Source organism: Pipistrellus kuhlii, unplaced genomic scaffold, assembly GCF_014108245.1.
Source record: "Pipistrellus kuhlii isolate mPipKuh1 unplaced genomic scaffold, mPipKuh1.p scaffold_m20_p_127, whole genome shotgun sequence".
NCBI lineage: Eukaryota > Metazoa > Chordata > Mammalia > Chiroptera > Vespertilionidae > Pipistrellus > Pipistrellus kuhlii.
This window is the reverse complement of record NW_023425435.1, coordinates 186509-206233: the sequence shown is the minus strand read 5'-3', so window position 1 is coordinate 206233 and position 19725 is coordinate 186509. Positions and strand designations below refer to the sequence as shown.

The 19725-nt window shown below is 54.4% G+C and overlaps 1 protein-coding gene across 3 annotated transcripts; it reads right to left on the bottom strand.

Annotated features, from left to right (window-relative positions):
- Window positions 1-603: 603 nt before the first annotated feature.
- Window positions 604-19651, bottom strand: ZNF142 (zinc finger protein 142). Of its 3 annotated transcripts, XM_036434551.2 has the most exons (10): window positions 19514-19651; window positions 16136-16447; window positions 12703-13302; window positions 11655-11694; window positions 11530-11624; window positions 9559-10380; window positions 7790-7967; window positions 3769-6559; window positions 2861-2966; window positions 604-1696 (listed from the first exon to the last, which is right to left on the bottom strand). In XM_036434551.2, the coding sequence occupies exons 2-10, from the start codon at window positions 16365-16367 to the stop codon at window positions 1227-1229; spliced, it is 5334 nt and encodes a 1777-aa protein (XP_036290444.1). In that variant the 5' UTR covers window positions 16368-16447; window positions 19514-19651; the 3' UTR covers window positions 604-1226. The 3 variants fall into 3 exon arrangements, with proteins under 3 accessions (XP_036290444.1, XP_036290443.1, XP_045436390.1); XM_036434550.2 differs by having other exon boundaries at window positions 11530-11694; XM_045580434.1 differs by lacking the exon at window positions 19514-19651 and having other exon boundaries at window positions 11530-11694; window positions 12703-13073; window positions 16136-16242.
- Between the last annotated feature and the right edge of the window lie 74 nt (window positions 19652-19725).

Genomic DNA, 19725 nt, shown 5'->3' with positions numbered 1-19725 from the left:
GACCTTTCAGTCCGCAGAGCCAAACTGGTTTTGGCAGCAGGCTAGTTTTTAAGTTAGTTTTGTACGGCCTGTGAATGATGTTATAAACATCCAAATTGCCTTTGGCAAGAAAAAGGTTCCTCACTCTTGCTCTACAGGTAGACAAAGTGGCTCAGAAATAGGGAGCAGAGCAAGGGCCAAAAGTCTTCAAGAACAGAGAGAAGGCCGAAACCGGTTTGGCTCAGTGGTAGAGCATCGGTCTGTGGACTGAAGAGTCCCAGGTTCGATTCCGGTCAAGGTCATGTACCTTGGTTGCGGGCACATCCCCAGTAGGGGGTATGTAAGAGGCGGCTGGTTGATGTTTCTCTCTCATCGACGTTTCTAGCTATCTCTCTCTCTCTCTCTCTCTCCCTTCCTCTCTATAAAAAATCAATTAAAAAAAATACACACACACACACACACACACACACAAAAAAAAAGAACAGAGAGAAGGCAGACTTGAGCCTGTTTGAGAATCAATGACTCAGTGAAGATGGAAGGAGAAAAGAAGGCAGAGGTCTAAGAAGGTACAGGGCAAATCAAGATGACAGTCTGGAGATGTTAAAACAGACATGGACGAGTCTATAAGCTAGTAAGCATTCTATTAACACTAGAAGCCTGGTGCATGAAAATTTATGCACTGGTGGGGCTGAGGGGACTGGGCACCGCCATTTTTGAAGGCGTGGCAGTCAGCACATTCCCTCCTTATTGGCTGTGGATGCTTTATAGAGCATTAGGCACAATAGCACATGCAGTTAGATAGGATGCTTTATAGAGCATTAGGCACAACAGCACATGCAGTTAGACAGGATGCTTTATAGAGCATTAGGCACAACAGCACATGCAGTTCAGTACAATTGTTTTGAGGATGTTAAATGAAAATAGGACTTGACATAGCAAGAAGGAAAGGGAAGAGAAATTGGTGAAACCAGGACCTTATAGTCGGACTTTGGTGGAGTGATGGTGAAGAAATTAAGACCTCACAGGTTAAAAACACAGTGGTTCTCAACACAAAACCAGTCTGTAGTTCATGTCTCTCTTTTATGTAGCCATCGACATCAAAATACTGTAGCCGGAGTCTCAAGAGAGTTCCAGCACCTGATATCCCGAAGCCAGCCCTTCCTCACTCTGAGCCTCTCAGGCTAGCTCTGGTTCCAGTCTGCACATTTTGGACCACATTTTCTTTCTGCCTGGGAGGTGGGATGGGCTCAGCCTTCAGGTCCAGTTGGGGGAGCAGAAAGAGCCGGAGGGCTGGGGTCCTCCAACTGCACATCATGCAGGTGCACTGTGGGGGTGGTGGGGTCTTTGCCCACGCCCTGGTTTGGGTCTGCCTGGTCAGGGTGGTGTCTGCGCACATGCTTGACAACCTGGAACTTCTGTTTGGCTTTGTAGCTGCAGAGACGGCAGAAGAAGGGGTGGTGGTCGGTGTGGGTGAGGGCATGATGGCGCAGGCCAGCAGCCCAGCGGAAAGCACGGTGGCACACGTTACACACATAGGGCTTGGCCTCGCTGTGCTTGCGGAGGTGGGTGCGCAGCAGGAAGCGTGTCTTGAAGGCCTTGCCACACTGCTCACACATGAAGGCCCGTGCTTCCCGGTGCCTGGTCTCCTGGTGCACACGCAGGGCGTCGGCCCGGTTGGTGCAGTACTCACACTCGGGACACTGGTACGGCTTCAGTCCTATAGGGCGTGGCAAAGAGAGGCAACAAATCACCACTGAAGGGGACGGAACAGGGCTCAGTGAACCATGAGTCACTGTGATCCCGGGACACAAAGAACTCAAGCAGCAAGCTAATACCGTATCTTTGGAATATTCCAGTCTTGTCTGACATTTCTGTGCCCTTCTCCCAGCACAGCCCCTGTACACAATGGATACTCAATAAGTGCTGATAACTAACTGGACCTCTAAATAGCCACCTAATAGCAATGAATACTCAGATATGATAGGATTCCAAATAGGAAATTCTAACCTCCTTTTGGTCATGGAACAGGGACTCATGGAAGTTGGGAATGCATTGATTTTGATTTAAAAAAATATATTTTATTGATTTTAGAGAGGAAGGGAGAGGGATAGAGAGATAAAAACATCAATGATGAGAGAAAAATCATTGATTGGCTGTCTCCTGCACGCCCCCTACTGGGGATCGAGCCTGCAACCTGGGCATGTGCTTTTGACACTGGAATCGAACCTGGGACCTTTCAGTCTGCAGGATGACGCTCTATCCACTGAGCCAAACCAGCTAGGGCTGGGGATGCATTTAAATACAACTCCTTGTTCAATTCAAGAAGTCAAAGAAAATGTTTAAGAGGGTCAGAGGTGAAAGAAGCAGCATTCATAATCGCAGAAGGCCTTGAAATGCATCTGCTCCATTCCTTTACATAAGGAGATCACACCCCATAATCACAGGTATGTCACCATTAACGCTTTTCAGAGAACCTGTAGGTTGTGGATTCCATAACAAAGAGAAAAAAGGATAAGTTAAAACCTTCCCACTTTCTTCTCTTTATCGTGGTAGCTATCATGTCTACAGGAGCTAGGCAGACCTCCCTCAGGCGCTCATGTTTGAGGTGGGGGTTCTCCACAGGAGGTTCTCCCTGGCGCCACAATCACCCAGGGAGCTTTTGAAAAGGGAGCACATACCCAGGCTCTCAGGCTCGTGTCTCTTTTGATTCTGATAAGTCTTTAGTGGACTGGGAAGCTATCCTAGCCATCTGACCTACCCCCCCCCCCCCCCAAAGTGAAGACTGATGTGCGCCCCGAATCAGTGAGAACCCAACCAGGGAGGCTGGCTGTGCCAGGGAATGGGGGGACCCACTGAGCCTGCCAAAGCCATGCAGACTCACCTGTGTGCTTGGTCATGTGGTACTTGAGCTGGTTGACCCACTTGCACTTGTAGCCACAGTCAGGGCACAGGTACTTCCGTTCCTCCTTATGGATCCGCATATGGTACTGAAGGAGGGAAAGCAAAGAATAGGCCCAGAAAACTGTGGGTACTCAAGGATAAGGAACTAGGGGAAGGAGGCAGAAAGACTGCTGGCAGACCACCCTGTTCCCTACCCCCATCACCAACCAGGCTCTCCCGGCTGGCCACTTTGACACAACCTAACCCACGGGGCCTGCTCCTAGATCCGCCCAGGCTATCTGAGCTCTGCCACCTTATTTCTTGCACCTTTGGATGACCTAATCCCTGATGTCCTCTTAACAATCTGTAAAATAAGCAGTAGTAAAAGTAACTGTATCTCATATTTTTTGAAGGATTAAAATTACATTGCCCAGCATACATACAGCAAGTGCTCAATAAATGTTAGCTGTTATTATCATCTAGGTCACATGTGTCAAACACAAGGCCCGCGGGCCAAATCCGTCCCGCCAGGCCTTGCAATGTGGCCCGCACCGCGCTGTCATCACTGCACTCCGCTGCGTTTCCATCACAATGACAGTTTATGACTGTTCAGTAAACCATTCGGCCCGCGATTTAGGCTGGATTTTAGATTTTGGCCCCTTCTCTGATTGAGTTCGACACCCCTAATTTAGGTTATGCCCGACCTATCACATGCCTTTCTCACACGACTAGCATGAATTATGGAATTTTATAACCATTCTATGAAGTAGTATCCCATTTTTGCAGATGAGGAACCTAAGACTTGGAGAAATGAAGGGAATTGACAGAGGCCACAAAAGCAGTATTTGGTAGCGTCAGGATTAGAGAAGCCGGGCCATTTAGCTCCCCAGCCCGCACGCCTGGCCTTACCTTGAGGCGGGAGGGGTCGGCGCAGGCGTAGGGACAGAGGTGGCAGCGGTAGGGCTTCTCCCCGGTGTGGGTGCGGCTGTGCCAGGTGATCTTCTGCCGGTTCTTGGTGCTGTACGCGCAGTCGGTGCACTTGTAGAGCCGGGTGCCGCCGTGCCCCTTCACGTGGTGGTCCAGCACCAGCTGGTGGCGGCAGGCGAAGTCGCAGAAGGGGCAGCGCAGCGGGGGCTGGCCGGCCTGCCCCCCGGAGGCCGCGGGCTCCTCGTGCCGCTGCAGGTAGTGCCGCACCAGCCCGCCGCGCTCCCGCGCCGCGAAGTCGCAGAGCTGGCAGCGGTGGCTGAAGTGCTGCCGCCGCCGGTGCTCGTCCAGGGCCGGCCGGCTGGGGAAGGCCTGCCCGCACGCCCCGCACTGCAGCCGCGGGGGCCCCGGGGCCGCCTCCCCGGCGGGGCCCCCGGCCGGCGGCGCGGGCTCGGGGTGCCGGCGCAGCGCGTGCTGCTTGAGCGCCGTCTCCGAGCTGAACTGCGCCTCGCACTGCGGACAGGCCACGGCCAGGGGGCCCCGGTGGCAGCTGCTCACGTGGCGGGCGATGTCGTGGCGCAGGTAGCCGCTGTAGTCGCAGAACTGGCAGAAGTGGGTGGGCGTCTTGTCGTGCACCCGCAGCCGGTGCAGGCGCAGCTTGGAGTTGGTGCCGAAGGTCTGCGGGCAGGAGCTGCAGGCGATGCGGCCCACGCCCGTGTGCCGGGACTGGTGGGCCTCCAGCCGGTAGCGCCTGGTGGTGGCGAAGTCGCAGAAGGCGCACTGGTGCGGCTTCACGCCCTCGTGCTTGAGCCGCCGGTGCTGCCGCAGGCACCGGCTCTGCTTGCAGACGAAGCCGCAGTCGCCGCACCGCAGCGGGGGGCGCGGGCCGCGGGCCGGGGCGGCGGGCGGGTGCCGGCGCCGCTGGTGCAGCCTCAGGGCGGCGGCCACCGGGGCGGTGAAGGCGCAGAGGCCGCAGCGCAGCTCCCCGGGCCGGTCGAGGGGGCAGCCCCGGGCCAGGTGGGTCTTCAGGGCCCGCTCCTGCTGGCAGCGGAAGGGGCACGTGGGGCAGGAAAAGCGGGCCCCCTTCTGCTTCGGAACCGGAGCTGGGCCCCCGGCCCCGGGGCCACCCTCGGTGCTCCCGCTGCTTAGAGGAACGGGGTCCCCAGTGCCCGGCGGGGACACGACAGGCTGGGCCTGGGCGGCCCCTCGCCTTCCCGCTCCGCCTCGCACCCCGCGGCAGCCGTCGGCCACGTGGGAGGTGATGGAGGAGAGCCGGGAGCAGAGGAACGCGCAGGAGTTGCAGTGGAACTTGCCCTGTTCAAAGTGGAACTTCTCGGGGGCCTCTGGGGAGGAGGGGTTTCCGGCAGGAAGTTCTGTGGAGCCGGACAGTGTGGCCAGAGACCCGTCCGTTTCCTCCGGTTCCCCAGGAAGCTCCGGAGCACCTCTTGGGAGCACGGCCTCTGCTTCTGATGGTGCAGGCGGGGGCTCCCCGCCTTCCACGGCCTCTGAGGTGGGGGTGCCCGGGGGCAGAGGATGCAGAGGGACAGGGGAATCTGTTCCGGCCAATCCCTTGTTCTTTTTGAGCAAAACAGGGCACTTTTTCAGCAGGTGGGTGCTGAGGCCCCGCTGCTGCTTGAAATGAGCCCCACACTCAGGGCACCGCAGGGGCTCCTGGCGGCCCTGGCACCCAGTCCGGGAGTGCAGGCGCAGGGCCTTCTCCCGCTGGGTGACAAACGGGCAGCGTGGGCAGTGGAAGGCCTGCCCCGCGCCCTGCACGACCACCATCTGAACCCGCCCCTCCAGGACCAGCGCCTCCGCCTGCTCCTTGTCCTGTCTCCTCAGGGCCTTGAGCACGGACTCCGACTCAGGCAGCGGGGGCAGGGGTGCCGCCTCAGCGGGCGGTGTTGGCTTGAAGGTCCCCACCCAGCTGCTGGGGGATTCCTGGGAGGAAGGAGGATCTCTGGGGGGCGCAGGGACTGGCTTTTCCAGAACGGGCTCTTCTTCGGCACCCACGCCAGAAGCGCCAGCACCTTCGAAGGCAGACAGCTCTGGCAGCGTCCCAGCTGGCCCTTCCAGTCTCAGGGGCCCGAATTCCACGGCGGCCGTGTCAGCCATCTCCCCCAGAGGCGGCTCGGCCACGGGTCCCAGCTCCACGCCCAGGGCCTCCAGGTGCAGTGTGCAGCTGCCCTCCTCCACCTCCGCTGCAGCCGGACGGGGGCTGCCGACCAGGCCGTCCCCTCGGGGCACGTCCCTGCCACCCTGGCTCCCGGCACCGGCCTCCGGCACAGCGTGCTCGACGCTGGGGTCCGCCCCGGCCCCAGGGCTGGGGTCCCGCTGGCCCGAGGCCTCGGAGCCCGGGGGCGTGGGGCACTGCCCGGCCTCCTCCGGCTCCCGGCTGGCACAGCGGAGCTGCCAGACCTGGTCCCCGGGCACGTGGCCGTGGGCCTTGCGCTTGTGGAAGAAGAGGGTGGTGTTGCTGAAGGCGCGGTAGTCGCAGAGGGCGCAGCGGAACTCCCGGAGGCGGGTGTGCTTGCAGTTCTCGTGGCTCAGCAGGGCCTGCTTGTGGTGGCTCTGGTGGCTGCAGTAGCGACAGGGGTAGAGCGCGGCCGGCTTGCCAGGGTGGTGCTGGGAAGCCATGTGCTTCTGCAGCTCATACTTGCGCTTGCAAGCAAAGGCGCACACCTCGCACATGAGGGACTTGCCCTGGTGTCTCAGCTTGTGGCTGCTCAGCTGGTCGGCCCGGTGGCAGCGATAGGAGCACTGATTGCACTGGTATCTGATGGGGGGGGGGGGAAGGCATGGGGGGAAGGGGAAGCAAAGTCACAACCATAAATCAACCATAACAACGAACTGTCACTACTTACTATGGGGCAGGCTCTAACTCAGCATGGTACATACACAGTCTAAGTCAACATTCTTTCACACTACCCTATGAAGCGGGTACCCATTTTATAGGCGAGGAGACTAAGGCACAGAAGTCATAACTTGCTTGAAGTTACACAGTGAAGAACAGTCTAGCTTCAGGGCTTTTGTTCTAGCTCCTACTCTCTATCGCCCCCTAAAGGGGAGACATGATGAGTCAGCAGCCATGTGGACTCCTAATGACGGACATGCCCACAGAGCCATAGTGTCTAGTTCCCATTCTCCCACGAAGGCATGACAGTGAAGGAGAGGCAATAAGCAGTACTGCGATATTAGAGGAAAACGGCTCCAATCATTTAAAAGTACTTGTTAAGTACTGCTTTTTACACTTATGACAACTATTTCTTTCTATGCATATAAATCAGGCAACCAAATATCTGTAGCTATGGAAATGTCTGACTAGAAATATTTATATTGGATTCTGGATATAAAATGTGCCTGTGGTAGAAATCTTACTTCTTATGCCTGGTGCAGTATAATCCCCAAGTGTACTGTCTACCAGGAAAAAAAACAACAACTAATAAAAAATGAAATAGAGCCGGGACCGGTTTGGCTCAATGGATAGAGCGTCGGCTTGGGGACTGAAGGGTCCCGGGTTCGATTCCGGTCAAGGGCATGTACCTTGGTTGCGGGGACATCCCCAGTAGGGGGTGTGCAAGAGGCAGCTGATCGATGACTCTCTCTCATCGATGTTTCTGGCTCTCTATCTCTCCCTTCCTCTCTGTACAAAAAAATGAAATAGAAAAGAAAGAAAAAGGAAGCTGAGGAGAATGTGCCCGCCAGCTGTGCCCAGAGATCAGCGTGGAAGTGGTCAGGTTTGGGGCCACGGTGCAGTCTGCTTTCCCAGGACCGGCCTCTGAGAACTCACGTGACACCTGAGTGCCTAGCCCTGTATCTGGCTCCATACTCCCTTGGCTGAGCCCAGAGGTCTCTCGCCGCGCAGACTGGCCACAGGCACAGAGGCGAGCTACGGGCAGCGGGGAGCGATGACGGGCGCGGAGGGGCCGGAAGAGCACGGGCCGCAGCTGAGTTTGAGAGGAGGCTGCGGAGCCTGCGGCTCTGCTCTCGGGATGGGCGCTCGCACCTGAGGTCCCCTGAGTGCTTCCGCATGTGCACGCGGAGGTAGTGCTTCCACTTGGTGACGTAGCCGCACTCCGAGCACATGTGGTCCTTGGTGTCGGAGTGGGTCAGCATGTGCTTGGACAGGTAGCTCACATCTCGGCAGGTGAAGTCGCACAGCTCACACTTGTGAGGCTTCTCGCCTTGTGCAGAGGTGGGGGCGAGAAGGGAGAGAACACGGGGCACGCACAGATCAGTAAACAGACAGATCATTTCCCCCGCGGGTTTGTTTTGATGCCAGGCAGGAGCGAAAGCTTCGCGGCCTCTCAGAAAACTCCTCCTGGGCCCCAACACCAGTGAAGATGGGAAGAAAACGCAGACTGAGTTTTGCAAAACTAGCTTTCAAGTCCCTTCTGATTATACAGCTTAGCACTACCAGCCACCTGCCCCACTTGGCCCAATTCCTTTCAGTTTTGTGGAAGAGAATGATAGAAAGAAATTAGGCAAAACAACATGGTGGCTAAGGAATCCATGGTGGTTAAAGGGTAACAGATATTAATAGTCAACAGGTATCTAGTGCTCACTCTGTGCCAGACACCTTTCTGAGCACTTTATAAAAATGCCTCCCCTCACTGAATCCTCGTAACAGCCCTGTGAGGCAGGTGCGGTGACTCTCCCATATTTCAGAGGAACACGCCGAGGCACAGAGAAATCACAGAGCTATGAGTGGTGGCTCAAACCGCAGCTTACTGCTACATGGCTGCGAAAAGGTCATTGCTTTCTTGTTTCCAAAAAGAGGGCAACTGAAATACCGATGTCACCTGGTTAGTGTGAAGACTACACGAGATGTCCCACAGTCTTCAATGGCATCTAGTGGAACCTGAGGGCAAACTGTCCCTGGAGTGGGTCAGACGTGGCTCTGAAAAGCTGGGGCCGTGTTTCCTCAGGAGCTCCCTTATTACCCCTGCTCCCCCACTCAGCCCCTTCCCTGTGTTCTGTTACCAGCTGTTTGATTCTGAAACAGGCCATCTCAATTTTTAGTTTACCTTCTTTACAAGATTCTGATTATGGAATGAATGCTAAACACTGTAAAGCACTATATATTTAAAAGGTTTCAGCAAAGGCCTCATAAAAATGACTAAAACATGTATCAATGCGAACAATGGCCTTGTCCCGAGCTGCCTAAACACTGTCCTCTCAAACTAAACAGTCTTTAATGGGATTTTTAAACGTCTTATCAATCCACTATGCTGACACAGAGATCACAAAAGCGATGTCGCTGTGGCAGGAAGCCTGGTTTGATTGTCACTCAAAGCATCAGTGATGCTGGCAACCAATCAAAAATCGGACTTGAAATACCAGCAACTTCCAAGCCACCAAACGGGCTCTGTTCCAGTGTCACGGCTGCCAGAGCTATCATGTGGGTGACGGCTCAGACCCCTCGCCCCATCTCACAGCACATCTCAGAGCTTGAATAGCAAAGGTAAGTTATCTGTCCCCATCCGAGTTTCTTCGTTTTAAGAGGCTCGGTGTTGACCCACCCAAGGCTGACGAGGGGTGGGCAGACCTGGGCAGGGCCTTCTGGGTAAAACACCACAGCACAGGCTCTGAATCAGACTGCTTGGGTTCCAATCCTAGCCTGACCACTTCTCAGCGTCAGGCTCACCAATTCCCAGAGCCAGATTTCCCTCTAGGAATACCGGGGCCAGTGGGAACGAGCGGGAAGCCCTCCCTGTGTGGGTGTGCCCCCCGCCCCCATCGCGCTGCCGGGAGGAAGGACGCCCGAGGCCTCACCTGTGTGCAGCAGCAGGTGGCGGATGAGCACCCTCTTGTGGGCGGTGGCGAAGCTGCACTCGGGACACTGGTGGATCTTCTCGTGGGCGTGCATCTTGCCCACGTGGTCCTGGTAGGCCACGGGGTTGAAGGTGGCGAAGGGGCAGAAGGAGCAGCGCAGCTCCTCGCTGCCAGGGTGGCCCTGCTGCTTGTGCCTGCGGAACAGGTGCTTGTTGGAGCAGGCGAAGTCGCAGTGCGGGCAGTGGAAGGCGTAGTGGCTCTTGCGGTGGGCCTCCATGGCCTCGGCGGTGGCGAAGAGCATGGGGCACGCGTGGTGGCGGCACTCCACGGCCCGCACGCCGTGGCTCTCCCTCAGGTGCCGCGTGAAGGCCTTGCGGCCGGGCGCCGCGTAGCTGCAGCCCTCCTGGAAGCAGGCCAGGGGCAGCGGCTCCGCGGCGGCCGCCGTGTGGCTCTTGAGGTGCTCCTTGAGGGCCTGGCTGAGGCGGAACTCCTGCCGGCACACGGGGCAGGCGTAGGTGTCCGAGTAGACGCTGGAGATGTCCCCGTGCATGCTGGCCATGTGGCGGCTGAGCGCGTTCCTCTCCACGGCGCTGTAGCTGCACAGCGGGCAGCAGTGGGCCTTCTGGCCCCGCTCCCGCAGCAGGTGGGTCTTGAGCTTGCTCTTGCTGGTGAAGAACTTCTGGCAGTTGGGACACTGGAGGCTGGGGTCCGGGAAGTGCAGATGGAGATGCTCCACCAGATGGGTCCGCTTCTTAAAGCAGCGCTTGCACTCCGGGCACATGTGGGTCTTGAAGAGGGGCTCGGTGCCAAGAGCGACATCCCCTGAGCGAGGAGAGGGAGACAGGGCCGAGAGTGAGATTCCTCCCCAGGCCCCGGGCTGGCCGGATAACGGGAGATCCACAGTCTGCCCAGAAGCAGTGTGTGGCTTTTCCCTTCCTCTTTAGGAAACCAAGCAACAGCATCTCAGATATGGTGGCCAAAAAGAAGAGACAAGAAATGGAAGTATTGCTGAAACCGGTGTGGCTCAGTGGTAGAGCATTGGCCTGTGGACTAAAAGGTCCCAGGTTCGATTCCGGTCAAGGAATGTACCTTGGTTGCGGGCACATCCCCAGTAGGGGGTGTGCAAGAGGCAGATGATTGATGACTCTCTCTCATCGATGTTTCTAGCTTTTTATCCCTCTCTCTTCCTCTCTGTAAAAATTCAATAAAATATATTAAAAAAAAGAAAAGAAAAAAAAAGCCGAGACCGGTTTGGCTCAATGGATAGAGCGTGGGCTTGGGGACTGAAGGGTCCCAGGTTCGATTCCGGACAAGGGCATGTACCTTGGTTGTAGACACATCCCCAGTAGGGTGTGTGCAAGAGGCAGCTGATCAATGACTCTCTCTCATGGATGTTTCTAACTCTCTATTTCTCTCCCTCTCTGTACAAAATCAATAAAATATATTAAAAGAAAGAAGAAAAAAAAGAAAGAAAAAAAATGCAAACATTTGGATAAACAAAAATCACAAGAACTCCTCAGATCTCGCTGTGACCTGCTGGAAGTGCTTTGCCCAGCCACCCACTCCCTATTCCTGAGCCTCTATCTAGAGTCGCTCAAAAGAACCATCTGGATAGAGCTTTCTTGTTCTTCCTGCCCAGGTGCATGGGGGCAGGCGGAAGGACCAGCAGAGTTGGTTGGAAGGAAAATAACTCCACACGGAATGAGCAGAAGAGAAGAAGGTAAAGTATTCCAACTTCCAAACGCGGGCTCGTGAGTTCTAGGCTATGGGGAGCTGGTAATAATCAAAATTTTCCTATGTACCTGAGAGTAAACATTTGCCACTTCGCACTAGACACGCCAAAGGGGACTGTTAGGAGTGAAAGCATTTCAATCAAAGCTCAGAACAGCAAACACTAGAGCCTTGCAATGCCAGGCTCCCCACAATCCATTCCCCCCCCACCAGGAAGTTCAAACCCAAGCACAGCCTTACCTTCCAATTGCTGCGCCCCCTGGCCTTTCTCCGGGGCTTTCCGGGAGTCCTTGAGGGTGCCACTCTCTTCCTCTTCCTCCATGTTCTCTTCAGCCGACTCCTGCCTGGGCAAGGGTGTACCTGCATCCTCTGAAGGCTGTCCCCCTCCTGGGGGCCGCTGGGGAGCTGGAGACACATAACATCTGATGAAACCCACAGGGGCCAATGACAGCACTGACTGCTTGTACTTCTCCTCTTGCTGGCTGAGAGTCCCCCCTACCCCATTTAGCATACGGGCATCCTGGCTTTCTATAGGAAGACCAGAAGGGAAGCCATCAGTAGTGCTCCAGCCCAAAGGAAACCCCTCCTCAGAGAACGCCATCCTCAGGCCCCTTGAAGGCAAGAGCTTTGAGGTCCCTGGGTTTGGAGAAGGGGACTGAGAGGTGGAGAATGGGTGGACTGGCCTCCCTGGCTGAGGGCCCAGGGCTAACGGCTGCTGACTCAGTGCAGGTGAACAGACCCTGACCTCTGTATTGTTCTACTGAGAAACCCAACTTTGCAGTTCAGGTCACACCCTGTTCCCTCACATCTATCCCTTCTATTCCTCACCAGAGGCAGCTTCCTTGGTAAGGCAAAGACCTACAACTGTTTTCTAGGGGGGAGGGAGGGGAAAGGGTCTTCTCTTTGGGAGCAGAGCACAAACGAGTCTTAGCTAGCCCAATTCTCTCAGAATCCTGACCTCTCCTGGCCTGATTTCTCTCTTTCCTGATGCCCCTCTACTCACCCAATGCCCCCTTTTTGGCACCAAGAGGAGCCTGACTCAGTGAAGCACCGCCCTCCTTGAAGGTTTCTCCTGCCTGATCCCATTTGCTCTGAAATGGCAACACAAGGCGTTCTCCCAGAGGCGATGGGCATTTCAGCTTTTGCTCTCAGAAGGTTTTAAAATGGATCAGAAGAGAATGTTGGTTAAGTAACTTCAGGGCCACAGGATAGCTGAGGCCAGATTGTACTCAGTGTCACAAAGACTTCCTCTGTATTCCATATATTCTGACTGGCCCCAGCTTTCTGGACGCCTTCTCCTGTTAGTCAGTTCTGTCTTTCTGAGTCACTCTGATGCTCTTGCATCTAGTGTATCCATGGCACTAGATAACCTGCCTCTCCAGGCAGCACACTGCTGGGTCCCTGGCCTCATACCTGGCGGCAGCTCCTTGGATGAAGGGTCCGTAGTGGCCGACGGTTCTCCCTGTGACCCGGCCCCGTGGCTGCGCTGATGCTGCCGGAAGAGTCTGACGCTGGAGCCCAGGAAGCCACACTGGCGGCAGTGGAGAGGGTAGTGGGCCTGCCGGTGCAGCTCCATGCCCCGCTGGCTCCCGAAGAGCAGGGGGCAGCCCCGGAAGGCACAGGGCACAGGAGCCGCGCTGTGGGTCTGTCTCAGGTGCTGCCGCAGACCCTTCCGGTCGTCAGCAGAGAACGCGCAGCCAGACTCTGGGCAGGAGAAGGTGTCGGGAGGGCCCCGGTGAATCTTGAAGTGGCTCTTCAGGGCCTGGGGTTGGGCAAACTCCTGTCTACACACAGGGCAAGGCAGGGGGTCACTGGAGGGGCCCTGGGCCTGCCCGGGGCCCGGGAGAGGCAGGTGGCTGACGGGGAGCTCTGCAGAGCATGGGGGGCTAGCGGGGCCCTGCACAGGCTGTGGGGGGGGCTCGGCGCACTGGTGCAGGGCCAGCAGAGCGGGCTCTGCGAAGCTCTGTTCACAGCGCTCACAGAAGTACACCTCCACCACCTTTACCAGGACACCTGCGGGCAGAGGACCAACAGAGAAAGGCACAGAATCAGACAGAATGAGCCTCACAGGAGTTAGTTACCAGCAGGAAATACAGGTGAATCTTTTTTTAAAAACATTTTTTATTGATTTTTTTAGAGAGGAAGGGAGAGGAATAGAAAGCTAGAATCATTGATCAGCTGCCTCCTGCACATCCCCCACTAGGGATGTGCCCGCAACCAAGGTCCATGCCCTTGACTGGAATTGAACCTGGACCTTTCAGTCCGTAGGCTGACGCTCTATCCACTGAGCCACACCGGTTTCGGCCCATTGCCATTTCTTAAGCAGTGGGCAGGGCCTTGATAAAGAAAGGCTTAGGAAATCCTCTCTTGGTCTTCCAACTACCCAGTAAGCAGAGGGACCTGGGGTTCTGCAAGGTTAATGCCACTATGCTTGTTAGCGTTGGAGCCAAGACTCAAGCCCAGGCTGCCTCACATTTATTCTGGTGATCGTTTTTCTCTTTATTATATTTTTGTTGAAATAAACATTTAGTGCAACAATTTAAATGATACAGATATATATATCTATATTTTTAAAACCCACTTCCCACAGTTTGGTCTACATCCTTTCAGGTCTTTTTGGGTAATTTTTCTGCAATTTTTTTTTTTTTTAAATATATTTTATTGATTTTTTACAGAGAAGAAGGGAGAGAGATAGAGAGCTAGAAACGTCGATGAGAGAGAAACATCGACCAGCTGCCTCTTGCACACCCCCCACCGGGGATGTGCCCACAACCAAGGTACATGCCCTTGACCGGAATCGAACCTGGGACCTTTCAGTCCGCAGACTGATGCTCTACCACTGAGCCAAACCGGTTTCGGCTGCAATTTGATTATGTTTTTCCTTTGCTATATATCAAAGATGTCTTCCTCTGTGAGTACATTTGGATCTACCTCATATTTTTTGTCCATTTCATAAAGCTTCAGAGCATAGAGAAAGCTAAACGAGACTTTGCCCTCACTGATGAACCGCTACAAGTAAAGCTAGCCCGCACATCCTATCCGTGTCCTTGGGCGCCGGTGTGGGGCTTTCTATAGGATAGACCCTGACAAGTGGAATTACTGCGTCAGAGAACACATATTTTAAACTTTGTTATGCAAATAAGTTGATCTTCAAAAGATTAGCTAATTTATACTTTCCATAAGCTATAAAAATGTCTGTCTTCCCCACAGCCTCACCAATACAAGGTATTATAAAAATGCTGAACTTTTGCTGAAACCGGTTTGGCTCAGTGGATAGAGCGTCGGCCTGCGGACTGCAAGGTCCCAGGTTCGATTCCAGTCAAGGGCATGAACCTTGGTTGCGGGCACATCCCCTGTGGGGAGTGTGCAGGAGGCAGCTGATCGATGTCTCTCTCTCATCGATATTTCTAGCTATTTCTCTTCCTCTCTGTAAAAAATCAATAAAATATATTAAAAAACAAAAAAAGGTTGAACTTTTGCCAAAGTCAAGAAACAAAAATGGCACCTCACAATTATTTTTAACTGGAATTTATTTTTCTATTAGTGAGATTAAGCATCTTTATGGTTACTATTTTTATTTACTTCTTTTTAAAAAAATATATTTTATTGATTTATTACAGAAAAGAAGGGAGAGGGACAGAGAGCTAGAAACATCGATGAGACAGAAACATCGATCAGCTGCCTCCTGCACACCCCCCACTGGGGATGTGCCTTCAACCAAGGCACATGCCCTTGACCAGAATCAAACCTGGGGCTCTTGAGTCCACAGGCGGATGCTCTATCCACTGAGCCACACCGGTTTCAGCTGTTTTTATTTCTTTAGTGAATTTCACGTAGATTTCTTTTTCCCTTTGTTTCTTTTTCTTATAGTGGAGCTCTTTAAATTTTAAGGATATTAACTCTTTCTCATACATTGCAAATGTTTTCCCCAGGTTTGTTTTTTATTTATTTCTTTCACCAGAAGTTTAGAAACATTACATGACAAAATTAGCTAATCTTTCCCAGAATTGTTTATACCCATCAAAGGAAGTTGTGACAAATGTAGATGGAGGATGGCAGTTGAAAAACAGGGAAGTTGCCCTGGCCAATCTGGCTCAGTGGATAGAGCACCGGCTTGCGGACTGAAGGGTCCCGAGTTCGACTCTGGTCAAGGGCACATGCCCAGGTTGCAGGCTCGATCACCAGTAGGGAGTGTGCAGGAGGCAGATGATCAATTAATCAATTATTCTCTTTCATCATTGATGTTTCTATCTCTCTCTCCCTCTCCCTTTCCGAAATCAACAAAAATATATTACAAAAAACCACACAGGGAAGTTACTTAAAAAGTTGTAGCTACGGGAAGAATAAAGGGGAGAATCTTTCTTCCAGCCTAAGTGTAAATGCTCATCTCTCAGCCACATGCCTCTGATGAGTTAAGTGTCATACACAAGACCCAGGGACGGGAAATACCGTACCACCTTTGGGAAGGCTGTCTCGCTGGAGGTGGAGAGGGACTGGGGCTTTTGCCTGATCCCCGGCTGCAGGTCCTGGGAAAGACTCTCCGAGGACTAGTGGAGTGAGGACTGGGCAGAGGGGTCAGACGGTCTTTTCTCTGGATTCCTGCCTCGCAAACAGGAAGCTCGTGCAGGGAAAGACTGTCCAGAGCTTGGTACAAGGCTGTGCACCACCTTGCCAGCCTTCAACAACATTTACCAGCTCCAAATCCAATCACATGTCTCAGTATAAAAACAGGATGCTACCTTGTGGCCTCATCCTGCTTATACTGCTATCGCCGAGGACCAAAATCAGCCCAGACAAAACCACCCGGCTGCCTGTCCCACTGGCCTGCTAGCAGCTGTGTCCGTACCTGGGCTGGCTCCAGGAGCGCCTGAGGACAGGTTCCCGCCGACTGCTTCCACAATGATCTCCACGCTCCCGGGCTCCTCTTCGGTGGCCGTGGCCTCCACCAGCAGGCAGCCCGGGTCAGCGGGCAAAGGTGTGGGGTTCCCGGAGGCGCAGGGGCTCTGGGCGGGCTCCAGGGTTCCCGGGTTAGAGAGGGGTGGGCGGATCAGCAGTAACTCAGAGCACAGTCCATCCATCTCTGCAGTGCTGCTGGCTGGCTGTGAGTCCAACACGGTCTGTCATCACCACCAACTCGTGTGCTGTGGTCTCTCAAGTGCTGATAAACCAACGAGAAGAGAAACCCAACAAAATGTAGTTAGATCTCTCCTTCTTCCCAGTCAGTATGGGCACACAACCTAGTGCCTGCCCACTTGGGCATTTCCTTGCATGGCAGCATGCCACAATTAGTTAACCTAGAAGTTTTCTTTTTATTTATTTATTAGAGGCCTGGTACACAAAATGCATGCACCGGGGAAGAGAGTGTCCCTCAGCCCAGCCTGCACCCTCTCCGATCTGGGACCCCTCGAGGGATGTCCGACTTCCCGTTTAGGCCAACTGGGCAGTCGAACATCCCTCGAGGGGTCCCAGATTGGAGAGGGTGCAGGCTGCGCTGAGGGACCCCCCCTTCTCCCCCTCTGTGCACGAATTTCGTGCAATGGGCCTCTAGTATATAATAAAAGCCAAAAATGCAAATTGTCCCCTAGACTAGGAGTTTAACCAGTTTGACGCTTGCTATGACATGTGCTGACCACCAGGGGGCGGCGCAAAACATGGTGGGCGTCGGCAACGTGGCACTGGCAGCGGGCAGCAGTGAAGGTGCTGCTGTCCCTGAAGGGCCCTGATGAGAGTGGGACGGTGGAGCAGGTGAGTGGGCAACACCAGGCCAAGATGGGGGTGAGAGGGGGCCTAATCACCCTGCTGATTGTCCTGTAGACAGCGACCAGCGGCTGCGGCAAGGGGTGGGGCTGCCAGGTAGGGGCTGGGATGGGAACTGGGGGCGGGTGGCGGTGACCAATCTCCTGCAGCTCCCGTGGCAGGGCGGGGTCTCCCCGGCTCCCGGGACAGAGGGGAGGTGAGCATGCAAGGTGTCCACCGAGCTCACTCTCACCCCCCCAGCAACCCCTCCCCGGACACCAGGGCTCAGGAGCGAGGGAAACCCCGGACCTCCGGGGCGGGGCTCCTGCATGGCCTCTTCCAGGGGGGCTGGTCGGACTCCCCGTGGGTTGGCGCAGGAGCCAGTCTGCGAGGCAAGCCAGGAGAGAGCGCGCCGCCTGCCCCGCCTCCGTGCAGCGCCACCGGGCAGCCCGGAGGCCCACGTTGCACCCTGGCCTGCAGCATCCAGCAGTGCTCACTGCATCTCCACGTGAAGACTCAGGTGGAAGGGGGTGTGTGGGAGTCTGGGGGCCCAGGTGCTGCCCAGGGCCCAGAGGTCAGGGGGACCTGCCCTTCCACCACAGACGCTCGCTGGCCAGGCCTAGGGACCGCACCTTGCACACATTTCATGCACCGGGCCTCTAGTTCTTCAATAACACACACACACACACACACATCGCTTCCATGATGAAGGCTTGCTGACAGGTTAAGGCAGAGAGAAGGCCTGGGGAACGAATGAAACCTGGCCCTGGGACTACAGAAAGCACCCAGCTTCCCCTGCCCGTGAGCTCTGAGTCACGGCAGACACAGGGACCCCCTTCTCTGGGCCTCGGCTTTCTGATCTGTGAGGTGGAGGCGATGAGTGTCCGCATCGCTGGGCTGGAGCAGGAGTCCCAAGAGCCGGGGAAGGGGAAAGCCGGCTTGTAGCGGGTCTAGTAATAATTAATGTCGTTTTTAAACATTCGTTTAAAATCTTGCTTGGCGTTGACTTGTATTGACATAACCTTCAAACACGTGGTATCGACAGAACGTGTGAAGTGCAATTAACAAGTTTTGCTTGAAAAAGTTTGTGTTTGGTTTGGTTTTTGTTGCAAAACTAGGGCTAAGAAGATGGCGGATGAACTGCATGCTTTACGAGTTCCAATTAGGAAGAAAAGCAAGTGAGGCTGCAAAAAACATCTGTAGTGCTCTTGGTCAAGATGCAGTTAGCGCCAGAAAATGCCAGCGTTGGTTTGAGAAATTTCGCGAGGGAAATTTTTCGTTAGATGACAAGAGTGGTCGAGGTCGTGTGTCCAATTTTGATCAAGAAGCTCTTCAAGCTCTTTTGGTGCAAAATCCTCAAATTACCCAACAAGAGCTTGCAACAACTTTAAATTGTTCACAAAAAACAATTTCCAATCAATTGCGTGCACTTGGCAAAGTCCAAAAGTTTGGAAAATGGGTTCCTCATGAGTTGACCGACAACAACCGTAATCAGAGAGTCACAATTTGCAGTTCGCTCCTCTCTCGTCAAAACCGTTTGCTGTTTTTAGAGCAAATTGTTACCGGAGATGAAGAATGGGTGCTGTATGTTAATTTGAAAAGGCGGCCTCAATGTTTGGACAAAAATGAGGCTCCGCAGCCCACGCCAAAACCTGACTTGCATGCGAAAAAAGTGATGATGTGTGTTTGGTGGAATTTTAAAGGAATTCTTCATTATGAACTTTTACCATCTACCCAAACCATTACAAGTGCAGTGTACAGTGCCCAATTGGAAAGGTTAGCCCAAGCTTTAAGAGAAAAAGAACCCGCGCTGATTAATCAATCGGAAGGGCGTAATTCTTCACCACGATAACGCACGACCGCATGCTGCAAGAATCACTGCTGAAAAACTGCGCCAGTTGGAATGGGAAGTTCTCCCCCAACCTGCATATTCTCCTGATATTGCCCCTTCCGATTACCATTTGTTTCGTTCTTGGCAAAACTTTCTTCTTGGAAAAAAATTTAATAATGAAGAATGCCTCAAAAATGCATTGACCGAATTTTTTGCATCAAAATCACAAGAATTTTACAACAGAGGGGTTAAAGTGCTTCCTGAGCGTTGGGCACAAGTAGTAGAAAACAACGGCAACTATATTGTTGATTAAATTTTGTTGTATTGTTTAAATAAATTCGATTTAAAAAAAGTATTAGAAAACGACATTAATTATTACTAGACCTAATAATCTGCAAGCCTCGGGCCGGAGAACCGTCATGGTGATGGTCCTGGGAGAGGCAGCGGGTCACCGGCGGGCGGGGCTCAGAGCAGTGACTGAGGCGCCCGGGCGGCTCTGCGATGCTCCGGGGCCGCGCTCGTCGCCGTCGCCCATCACCTCCTCCCGAGGGTCCTCCCCTCCCGGGCCCACCCTCCTCCGGGAGCGCGAGAAACTTTCCGGTCCGGCCCACGCCATCGGACTCCCTGCCGGTCCCCGCCCCGCAGCCACCCACTCACCTCCCGGCCGGGCCGGCGGCCGCCGCATCTCTATGGTCAGCCGGCAGCCGGCGTCGCCTCCAGGGAGCCCCTTCCCGCGTCCGCCTGCCTCCCGCCCGCCCAGAGGGACTCCAGGGCTCCGGGCGTGCGGAGGCCGCTCTCTCCGCCCTGCTGGCGGCGGGAGGAATTCTCTATGGTCGTCTCTCTGGTCCCCGAGCCAGACAGCCGGAGGA

What these genes read in the sequence shown, in the direction of transcription:
- ZNF142 (XM_036434550.2), bottom strand. Translation starts at nt 16,367, where the DNA reads ATGGATGGACTGTGCTCTGAGTTACTGCTGATCCGCCCACCCCTCTCT. An exon ending in ATCCAAGGAGCTGCCGCCAG is followed by an intron (nt 11,695 to 12,702) that starts GTATGAGGCCAG and finishes ATGTGTCTCCAG; the next exon opens with CTCCCCAGCGGCCCCCAGGA. An exon ending in CCGACCCCTCCCGCCTCAAG is followed by an intron (nt 2,967 to 3,768) that starts GTAAGGCCAGGC and finishes TCCCTCCTTCAG; the next exon opens with TACCATATGCGGATCCATAA.